At 40.5% G+C, this 12,074-nt stretch overlaps 1 protein-coding gene across 1 annotated transcript in view; it reads right to left on the bottom strand.

Annotated features, from left to right (window-relative positions):
* Positions 1-12,074, bottom strand: part of ADAMTS3 (ADAM metallopeptidase with thrombospondin type 1 motif 3) — a 248,822-nt gene that overhangs the window by 223,499 nt on the left and 13,249 nt on the right. Inside the window, exon 3 of the mRNA XM_008693199.2 lies at positions 5,646-6,052. Within this exon, the coding sequence (XP_008691421.1) occupies positions 5,646-6,052 (407 nt within the window). The remainder of the gene's footprint in view (positions 1-5,645; positions 6,053-12,074) is intronic.

Raw genomic sequence — 12,074 nt, 5'->3', positions numbered from 1 at the left:
CCTCTTTTCTAAATCCACTATAAATAGCTACAGACTTGTATCCATTTTTAGTATCAAACATTTCTTTTACTAGATTGAGCTGTACTTACAATCACAGGTCAAATGTTCTTAATCCCGGGCACACTGGCTCATAATACTTTTTTAGACAGACGTTTTAAAAACTGCCTCTGCAGCTGGGCTTACTGAAATAGGCGTGGCAAGAACAAGTTGTTGAGGGAACCAAATCCCAAGGCAAAAGTCTCAAGGCAGGGGAATCCTAAGGCTACTTTCTTTATAGGTTTGCAATTGTCCTCCAGGACTTCATCAGGCCATGCCCCAAATCTAAGAAAGATAAAATACCTCCAATATTAACCAGATGTGACTATCAGATATTTCAAAAAAGAGCTCCTATTTATAGTATCCAAATTTTTCACCTCAAGCCTCCAAGAAACCCTGCCCTAACAGTGAAGATGCTGTCAGATGCCTCCAGAAGCCTGTAAGTGGTCTAGAGTGAGAACGAGGTAGGGAGAAGAGACACCAGGAAAAAGAGCATCTCCCACCTGTGTTTTAGGCAGGCCTTGCCTGAGTTTATCCGTTTCACGTATTACTTTATTAGGTAACCCCTAGTGATTTCATTTGAAGGAAGAATCCCAAATGTTAAAAAAAAAAAAAAATGCTGAAAATTTCAGTCCTAGATAGACTCCCTTGATCATAAAATCAGCCCACAAGGAAATCACTGAGCCGGATAACCTAGGAAAGCCATTAGCAGTCAGCTCTTCCACTCCCAACCAGTTCCCTCTGAGGCTAATCCAGGGGAATTAACAGAGCAATATTGTTCCAGCAAGTCTAGAGAAATTCAGTTTCCTTATGTTATGAAATACATGAAATAAAGCCTACTAACCAAACAACCCTTTATTTTGGCACATTTAGAGACCACAAAATATGATTGTGAGCTGCCACTGCTCGCAGGGGAGATTTAATGGTGTTACAGAGTAAATGCCAGGGCTCTGTGGAATAAAGAAATCTATTTTCAGCCGGGATTCTCAGCCAGAAGTGTCTTCCCACTAAGAAGTGTGTGAAATTGCAGAAATGTCAAAGCAGAGAGGTAAAGCATGTCGACACCCTCCAGCCAAAGACCACCAGCAGCACATCAGCAGTGGACAAGCTGGGTTTATTACATGTTGCACGGAGGGAGAACGCACACCAGAGGGAAGCATGAGCATTTCAGTAAAAAAGCGTGAGAAAGAACCTATTAACAGGACCTGGGCTTCAGTTGGGTAATTTGGGGGAAGGTCTAGAGAAGCTGGGCTTTGTTCTCGATTGGATGCTATCAGAAAGCAGGGACGATTCAATGACTGAACATCTCAGTAGTTCTCACCTATAGGTAGGATAGACTAGAGCAAGAATAAAGCTATAATTGGTAAAGAATTAGCAGTCACACATAAATGATCATCTTGCAAAGAACAGGAAAAGGTCACATTAGACAGGAACAGATTAATGATTCTTGGCTACACTGGGTAAGAATCCTATCAATTCCTTTGTGCAGAAGACTCTGATGTTGATTTCAGAAACCCAGAGAACAATATTTTAGTTACAACACATATCAATGTCTAGATCACATTCTAGACATTGGCATCTTTCTGTCCTCTTCAATCATGCCGATATTAAAGCACCTTTCCTGTGACCATTGCAGACAGTTACCTGGGATAGGTAGACTCTACCCTACTATTTCAGTCAAGTATCTGATATCCAGAGGGGTAAAAACGCTTAAGTGTCGTTGCTTGCTTTTCAAACTATCTGTGGTGAGGAAAATGTTTTCTTTTCTCCCAATTGGTCTTGGACTATTTTGTAAAATGCAACAGAAATTAATTACTAGAGGGGTGCCTGGGTGGCTCACTTGGCTAAGCCAACTCTTGTCCAACTCTTGGTTTCAACTCAGGCCATGATCTCAGGGTCCTGAAATCGAGCCCCACATCGTTCCAGCTCCACACTCAGTGGGGAATCTGCTTGTCCCTCTCCCTCTGCTCCTCCCCCAGCTCATGCTCTCTCTCCCTCTCTCTCTCTCAAATAAATAAAATCTTCTAAAAACTAATAATAAAAATTTTTTAAAAGAAATTAATTACTAGAAAAATTAAATGAGGGGCACCTGGGTGACTCAGTTGGTTAAGCGTCCAACTCTTGATTTTGGCTCAGGTCATGATCTCAGGGTCCTGGGATAGAGCCCTGCATCAGTATTCCTGCTCAACGGGGAGTCTGCTTGAGGATTTCTCTCTCTCTCTCTCCCCCTCGGCCCCTCCCCCCACTTGCACATACTTTCTCTCTCTCAAATAAATAAATCTTTAAATTAATTAATTCACTAATTAATTCACTAATTAATTAATTTTAAAAATGATAAAACTGGGGCGCCTGGGTGGCTCAAACTGCCTTCAGCTCAGGTCATGATCCGAGGGTGCAGGGATAGAGCCCCGCATCGGGGTCCCTGCTCAGAAGGGAGCCTGCTTCTCTCTCTCCTCCTGCCACTCACCCTGCTTCTGTGCGCTCCTGCACTCTCTCTAATAAAATAAATTCTTTAAAAAAATGATAAAACAAAACACCAGCCCCATTTTTTTAAATTATTCGACCCAGTACAAATACAATAATTGTCAAATTGGTGTAAGAGTTTCTATATATAGTCTCACTTTGGGTATTTATCTTTTCACAAGCCTGAGTCTGTGGACACTCTTTGAGTACCACTCGTTTTTAAATTTAATTAAAGCATTCTGATTACTACAAATTAATTCTATCTGAGTGCTGACCATTTCAAACTCACATAGCATGTCACAAGCTTGCATAAGAGAAAAGAGGTGTAAGGAGTTTCACCCAGGAAGAAGGCCTTGCTATGAAACCCACAACCACAGTGAAACATAAGTCCCTGTGGCTGTTTCTTATGTGCAACAGCTTTGAAGGACACATGGAGAAAGTCAGGTCACTGGAATACCATCGAAAACCGATGTAACCAAAGGGATTTGACTTCCCATCCAGGTAGAGCTTCAGTGACACTGTCTTCCATATCAAGGACTTAACTCTATACTTGCTGGAGACATTTTTCCACTGGTTTCTCTGGCCAAATGGGGTTGTACTTTCTACTAGACCTATTTGGATTTGATTATAGTCCCAGAGTCTCCCAGGGCAATGTCTTAATCCTCAGGCATCCATGTTATCTCAGTATCCCTGCTTCCCTTTCTAAAGTCAAGAAGGCCAAGCCTAAATCCCTATATAGCCAGTTAAAGGAAAAAAAGGACCTAGGAATCAGCAAATCAGCCAAGTTTATTCACATTCCCTTCAATTAAACTTCCTACTTCATCTCTGCTAAGGGCTTATCCCATGCAATGCAATTCTGCAATTCTAAGAACTTGTTCCCAGCTTAATGAAGTAGTCCTGGTGTTATCTCTTCAGTTTGTTGATTCACTCCCCATAACCCTGCTTGCTTTTCTTCCTGCCATCATCTTCACTCTTCCTCCTGGTATATGGCCGCTGTGAGCTGGAAACTCTAGAAAAGGCTTCATTCCGCATACCCACAGACTCAGCACTGCCTTCTCTACAGGCCAGACCTACCCTTTTCCTGGATGGAGCTGAATGCCTCAGCCAATTATCTCTGGTTCAAAACTCTGTCCTATTCATATCTCCAGAACATATTTCCCTTAACTACAATTTTTCAAGTTAAACATGATTCTAACATATATATATATACACATATGCCAGATATTTTGACACTTAAATTGCATGACAAATTTAACATCTTTGAGCTGCATGAGGATGGCAACCACTATTCCTTCCACCATTTCACAGTGCCTAGAATAGCACTTGGTCCATTACCGGCTCCTACAAACATTGTTTAATTAATTAATTAATGGATCAAAGACTGGAACAAATGAATACTTGTAGTGTGCAGCATAGTGGAGTAGACACACACACACTCAATACTGATTTACGATGATGCTAACACCATATCTTAAACATGAGCAATTAAAGAATCCCATTAATAAACATTCATTCAGACTTTATATCTATTTTCCTCTTCCTTATAACAACTTGTTATGGCCCCAGATTTCTTGTATCTATGATTAGATAATTTGACATGTACAATAAGAAAAATACTGATTGCTAAGTCAGGTGTAAAAATCACTGTGATGATGCATTAAAATAAGTTCCTTGCCTTTTACCTTCCTTAAACTGATTTTCAAAGCGATATCCCACATTTCAAATCTTAACTGAGAAGATAAAACGTACATAATTTTTTACGCTTAAAACTAAAAGATAACACTGAATTAAGATTTATACCCAATGTATTTTACTTGAAAGGATTATAAAACGGTACCTTTTTTATGATTTATGTTTTTTTCTGTCTTAGTACTGAATCAAGCTCTCTCAATGAATACTTTAAACTTTGACTTCTAGAAAGTGCTTTCTTTTTTATTTTCTACTCAATAACTTAATTAATTCACATCTATTCAACCTTTGTACAGAATGAGAAGAATTTGAGCGATCCCTTACGTCTTCAAACCCCAGAATACGGTCTAACACCAAATGCGAGCGTACAGATCCTAATGTAATGCAGTCCAACTTGAACACTTGGACCTGTCATATGTCCTCTGCTCAGTTTTCAGCACTGGCTTTTAAAACCCTGCAGAACATCAAGAAGCAGAACAAGACTGCAAAAATAAAGCCTAAAACAATGACCTCACCACCATTTGGTAAAACATATGTATCATACCTCCTCTGGGTTGGGCCTATGCATAGAGAGAACAATAGCAAAAAATTCACAGTATTGTTGAAGGACCAGCTAAGGTAGAATAATTATAAGCAGGAACATAAGGAATATTTTGAGAACTCCCAGAAGAGTGGCAAAACAAAGGGAATAGCTCTGAACTCCCAAGAAACAGCAGCCTGGCAACCATAGGAAGAAAAATGGTTGCGTTTTGAACAAAGTCAACCGTGGATGGAAGAGGCATAAACATTGACACACTTTTCAAATAACATCTGGAGATACAAAACAAATAAAAGTATTTCACATCTGCAGAGTGTGTAAAGAAAGGTCGGTTACTATTGGCCTCAACAACAAAACTGAAGAGCAATATATGGGCATTTTAGTTGAAAATAAAGAAAAAATTGACTCAAAGCCACGATGCTGAGAGAACTACATCTCATGTTTGTAAAGTAATGCTATTTGAACAAATTCTGACAAAGGATCTGCTCACTTCCCATTTTAGCATTCTGTGGGGAAGTGAAAGAATGCATTCAAAAATACTTTCTTTAAGAAGATATCCAAAGTTTCCACATAAGAAGTGAAATACTATCATTTTGGAGGAATCTACATTTCTTTAGAAAATTTTTAGAATGCTTTGAGAGAAATAAGGAAATAAAATTCCCCCAATGTAACACAAGTGAAAACGTAAGCAAAAAATGCTAAAATAGGTATCTTTTGCTTCTCGGAATAACGCTGTCTTCATGGCAAAATGAAGCCAAAGCACACATCTTTGACAGTAAAATGCATTTTCAAGCTCCTTCCTGAACTTAAAATATAATAATAAGGCTTCCTTTCCACCTCTACCTTCCAAACATGCTGGAGCCACGCTGCACTCCCACACACCTGCAAACACATACACACAAAAGGGAATAAGTCTTACCAGACCATCACAGTTGCTAATGGCAACAGAGGTTCCTGGAATGTCCATGATGTCACCAACATAAGCACAGTTAGTCTGCAAAGGCTCTGTTTTCCAGATTCTTTCTGAAGCATTTCCTGCTTGATGATCATTAGTGGGGTCAGTTATATTCTCAGGCACCAGAGATGTCTCGTGCCACTCCACAACAGCCCCGGGAGCTACTAGCTGAGTGTTGGGCCTGAGTCGCAGATGAAAATCTCTTCCAAATGCTGTGATGTTAAAAAACAACTGCTCAGAGTTGGAAGACACGTCCCTCGGTGACCTCCTTTTGGGATTTGCAGAAAGAATATGGGAGAGATAGTGTCCTTCAGAATTTGTGCTGACTGGAGTCACCAGCTCATACTCACTCTGTCTCTTTATTGGTAAATCTGTGGGGGCGAAAAATAGAATTGTAGAACCCTGTGTGACAAGAGAACACAGGAGGACATAACAGAGGCATAAAATGCCCCACCTCACAAGGCTGTACCTCAACTTGCATGATAAATATATTCCTGAACCCTCTCATTTCCTGAACTCATGAAATTTTGGGAACTCGAATCATTTCTCAACTATACTTAGGTAACTCTGGGCTCAATGAATCATTTTCTTTTTAAAAAATGTACTACAATGTGAATATTCATATCTCATTTATACGTTTGAGAATATGAATATAATAAGTTTCCATAAATGATATCTGGCTTGCTTATAATCAAGACATGCTCCTGATTCATTTATTATTGACATAACTGACACCTGCTACAAATTTTTAACAAAGTTGCTATTATGCAGAAGAAATTTTTTTGATTGTTTAATTTTTTTCCTGTAAAAATCCTAGAATTCATTGTAATAGCTACTTTATGTTGCATTTACCATTGGCCTGTAATTTTATATACTGTAGTTTATGGTGCTGTAGTTTATACATAATTTTCCCATCATAACAAACCTAATAATCACACTTTACGAGTGAGGAAACTGAGATTCAGGAAGTATGTGCCCAAGGTAAAGTAACTGTGAAGCTCAGATATGAATCCAAGTCATACTCCAAAGCCCATACACTCATTCTACTCCATTCAGTTGTGCCCCATAAATCACAGAATCTTTTCAGAAAACGAGGAGAATGGGTAAAAAAAAAAAAAAAAAAAAAAAGTAGAAATCATAATCTATAAATTAAATATGCAGATGCTGGTCAGTCAAGAGCAAATAGCATTGTCATTTTGCACCAAATTCCATACATGGGACAGATACTCATTTTTATATGTATGTCTAATTGAAGTCTACCTTACATCACGGGTGGCCAGCTACAGGTTAAACTAAATTTCACAATTAATTCCCCACCTTTAGCCAAATGTATCATGTCTGCTAAAATACAAACGCCCTGGGGAAAGATAACACACTGAGTAAACCATTTATCCCTTACTAGAAATGATTTTGAAGCAAAAGAGTGGACCCTGGAAAAGGAAATGAGGACAAGGATGAGAAAAGAAGACATGTAAAATCTGATAACAGAAATTAAAAAGTCCCCCATCGTCATGATTCTAGCCTAAGGCTAGTCCTGCAGTATGTAAAAGTATCCTGAAAAAAATTCTATGACCCACGAATACTTCTTGCCTAGAGCAATCACATGTATGTCTTCCAATAAATGAAAGTGTAAGACTCATAACTGAACTATAACCTATGATCTTAAAGTAGCCTTATAGAATATATTCATTCTTTTCCTGCTTTGTAAATACTTCAAACAGTGTATAAAGTACCAGAAAATGAATGAAGGCATTTTACAACTTAGAAATTCTTTGAGTGCATGTTTGTTATCAATATGCCAGGTAGAATGGCCAATGTATTTAAACAAAATACCCTTCTTTATTAAATGCACGGATCAAATAGCACTGTTGTAAATATTTACTAGGCAGAGGAGTGAGGACTGTCACAACACAGAGTAAAGTGAAGCCTGGCTCCAACCCTGGAGGGGCAGCAGCAGCACGATTCCTGCTTTGTGGGTTCTCTGGACCATCGTCAAGGACCCACACTAGGCATCAGCATAAGCACAGACACAAAGATGCGGTCTCTCTTACAGCCAAATCCATGGGGAATACTTTTGTCACTTCTGGCTATTTATAGAAAGAACTAGAAATTTTAGGGAATGAACTCTGGTGTCACAGGAGCAGAGTGATGGAGGGGAAGGTTTCCAAAGTAAGGAATGACTCAGGCTCTTGGATGTGGACTGACCAAGCCTATCCCCAATTAAGGATAAATTCCTTGAGGACAAGAAACTCCCCCATTCAGCTTGGCATATCCAATACCATCTAAAACAAGATTTTGTACATGTCAGGGTCTCTTGTCAGTCGGATTTGTGTATCATGCATTCAGTTAGTAATGCAGGTAACTGGAGTACCTTTGCTTTGCCTATGCTGCTACACACTAACTTACAAGACATACTACCCGAGATCCACGGGCGTCAGGCTGCACCAGCAATCCCACTAATAAGTCTTTCTCTAAGCATTCATTTACTGTTTGATGGGAAGGAGATTTCCCATCTCCACTGAAGGAAATTCACACAACCAAAGTCTAGACAATATATTGATGCCTGGATTAAGTGACTAGAGAACTAGAAAATTTAGGAGGAATGCAAGGAGGCTCCCCCACACCCAGAAGGACACCCAGAGCCTCATGCTTACAGCAAACCATGCATCCTAGATCCTCTGGGACAGTTTTACTTTTCCACTGTCAGACAGTATGTTCTGCATTTGTATTCAAAATAAAGACGGCATATTTCTATAGAGCTTTGTCTTCTCTGATGCTAAATAATAAATCATTCCTAAAATGTACTCATAAGACATATTGCTGAAATTAAACCCAGAATGAGTAATTTTCCAGTTGGGAATTATTGTAACCAAGGGAAAAGATGCACTTAGTAACCCCTCAGGCTACCGTCCCCCTGGACAGTAGTTAGCAGAAGTGACAAAGGAGCTACCAGGTCACCTGCCATTTATTGGCAGGACAAATCCTGGGCACTGTGCTTTGTGTCCAAGAATATACCATCTCTACAGTGCCTAAGGGGCTCAGTCGGCTAAGTGTCTGAGTCAGCTCAGGTCATGATACCAGGGTCCTGGGATGGAGCCCGGAGTCAGGCTTCCTGCTCAGTGGGGAGCCTGCTTCTCCTTCCCCCTCTGCTGTTCCCCCTGCTTGTGCTCTCTCACTCTCTCTCTGTCAAATAAATAAAATCGTAAAAAAAAAAAAAAAAAAAGAATATACCATCTCTAATTCTCACAGCAATCACAGCAGGTGAGTCCTATTATACTTAGCTTACAAATGAAAAAGCAGGCCTAGGAGGCCTGACACATTGCAAGCAAGAAGCCAAAGGAAAAACTCAATTTGGATCATTTTGACACTGAAGACCATGCTCCTATGCTCTTATTCATTTCAGGATAGATGGAACATCTTGCTGTCGATTTCTAATTTAAGATCTGACTTATAAAGGAAAACTACCACAAGAATGACGACGTTCTGTCTACCCAAAGCCAGCCAACCAATTTTTCCTCCAGTGTAGTTTCAAAAATTTCTGTAAAAAGCTCTTAAATTCTCAGCCTTTGGAAGAAAAAAAAGGTGGGGGAGGGGATGGTGGGGAAAGTTCAAAGCTATCAAAAGTATTTTCATCTCAGATTACAATCATACAAGCAAATTACATCATATCCAGTGTTCACTTACTGTATTCAGAAATTACACACCTCACAGGCCCAAATACTCCCATAAAGCAGTACAGCCTTCGGATAAGGAAGGAACTACACTGTCAGAAGCAAGTTAAATCAGTGCATGACCCCAAACAAGTTCTTTGGCTTCTCTTAGGCTCAGTGTCCTCAATTGCTAACTGGAGGCTAGGAATACTTCCAACTTCATACGTCTAGTGAGACGTTTAAATGAGATCACGCAGAGGATGCAATAAATATAAGCTACTGAAATCTTAAATATAAGTCAGCTACTCATTAAAATATTGCCCGTGTGCAATTTTAAGGTGTGAAACTATACAACTGTCAGCAGAAGTGGCTGAAGGGCCACAGCAATTGGTATGTAAAGGTTTTTGTTGGCCCTCAATTCTGCAAGCACAAATGGCTAGACCCACTGTAAAACCACACCGTGGTCACTAAGTCATCCGAACAGGACTCAGATGCAGTGAACCTTCCACACCGACTGGCGTCTATGCATGCGTAGTCTATCTTCCTCCAGGTGCTACGCATAAGTGGTCTGTGATCTTACCTAGGAGCAAACCCTCCACCTGTGCTCCATATACTAACCCCTCTCGCCTTTGCAAGAACAGTTTCTGTGACTGTCCTCTCTTCTTTCTTTATTCCTTTCCCCACATCACTAGATCATTCCCACTGGCAAATAAATACGCTTCCATCTTATCTCCTATCTTTAATAAAAACCCTCTACACATCCCACTCTAGCTAATACCCCATCACTTCACTACTCTTTATAGCAAAATGCTCCAAAAGATTGACTACCATAGATGTCTCCAATACCTCTCTTCTCATTCTTGTTCTTTCTCCAGCCTGATCCAATCAGGCTCTTGAGGTCGCCAGCGACCCCATGTTGCTGAAACCAATGGTCAAGACTCCCACTCCTCACCTGCCTTATCCGGAGTTACTGACCCAGCTTATTTCTCCTTCCTTCTTGAAATATGTTCTTTTTTTAGCTTCTAGGACATCTTTCTCTTCTAGCTCTCCTCTTTCGTCAGTGGTCTCCCCTCCTCGTTCTCCCTTCCTCGCATCCCTTGATTTCCATGACTTGTATACACTGCAGATCCCCAGGACCTAGTCCACGGACTCCTCTCTTCTTCATCTACCTTCCGCAGCATGGTAAATTCATCCCATCCCATGAGTTTGGGGGCCTTCACAATCATTTATCGCCATGGGCTCCTCTCTTGTCAACTCCATTGCCTTCTCCAGGTGGACATTCCCTAAGCACTTCAACTTAACATTTCCAGACATAAACTTCCTATCTTCCTGCTCCTAAGTCAGTAATTGGCAACTCTATCCTCCTAACTACTCACCCAAAACCTGACTAAACTACCCTTAACTCTCATCACATCACAAATCAAATCTTTCAACAAATTCTATTGACTCAGCCTTCAGAGATGTCTTCAAACAGTGACCGCAGATCACCACCAGCCTGGCTACTACCCTAGTCCAAACCACTGGTCCCAGTTTTGAAAGAGCCCCATACCTGTTCTCCTTGTTTCTGCTCCTCCCCTTTATAAATGAGCCTCAAAATAGAGCCAGAGCAATTAAAGTAGCAGGTGAAGTCACTCTTCTCCTCAAAACCCAACCCAGAGTAAAATGGGTTTGCTCTGTCCTACAGCCTGGCACTGAGAATTCTCACATCTTAAGGTCACTGTGGTGACCTTTCCTCTGGGAGGAGATCCCAGAGGGAGCTCCTCAATTCCTTCAGGTTTTTTGTTTGAATATGACCCTCTATCAGTGAGGTGTATCCTGACCAGTATCCATCTCATCACTCTTTATCCCCTTGCCCCATTTTACTTTTCCCCACAAAACTTGTCACTCACTCTCTGATATACTATAAATTGTACTTATGTTTACTTATTGTTTCTCCCACTAGCATATAAGCTCCACGAGGGCACAGATTTTTACCTGTTCTCTTTACTACTGTTCCCCAGTGCTAAAATAGAACCTGAAATCACTCAATAAATAACTGTGAATGAATGAATGGGTGAGAGCAGTTTGAGCCTGAGGGTGTACCTAAAATTAGAATGCACCATCTTTTCCCCAAATAGCAATTTATCACTGAGCAATCAGTGACAGCCAACTACACAGGTTGTCGTATACCTCTACAACCAGAATTTTGCTTGCGATTGTTGTTTCTATTTCTCACAGCTCTTGCTGACCAGTAAATCGAACATTTCATAATATCCAGGTCTTCTATTCAAGCTATTAAGAACCAGAAAGTGGGTCTAGTCATTATAACAGATCTCCTGGAATGCAGACACAGAGCCCCTCATGCTCAGAAGCAAGCAGCAGGAAATCAGCCCCACTCTGAAATCCCTTTAGATATTCACAGAATATCTATACAGGTCAAAAATAAAAAAGACCTTGAAAACCACCTAATCTTTGCCTCTTTCTTAAAATGAAGGCATCTCAAGTAGATGATTTCTTTTCAAGTTATAGGTGGAGTGCCTTTAACCTGCTCCTGCTCTCTGTGAAGAGAGATTTTTCTCTGACTCTCCTGGGCCTCTCCATCTCCTAGCTCACCCTTCTCCCCGTAATGAAGAGTGATGTCTATGATCTGTAAGTCTGGAAAAAATAAGAAGCTTGCAAAGCTCAGCGCCTCCCTCCTCATTCTTCTTCCTGGGAAGGATTCTGATAAGGAGCACATGTTGTCTTCCACGTCACAGGGGCAAGC

This window comes from Ursus maritimus, unplaced genomic scaffold, assembly GCF_017311325.1.
Source record: "Ursus maritimus isolate PB19 unplaced genomic scaffold, ASM1731132v1 scaffold_8, whole genome shotgun sequence".
In the NCBI taxonomy this organism is placed as follows: domain Eukaryota; kingdom Metazoa; phylum Chordata; class Mammalia; order Carnivora; family Ursidae; genus Ursus; species Ursus maritimus.
The sequence above is the reverse complement of the archived record's forward strand: the minus strand, read 5'-3'. Positions and strand labels throughout refer to the sequence as shown.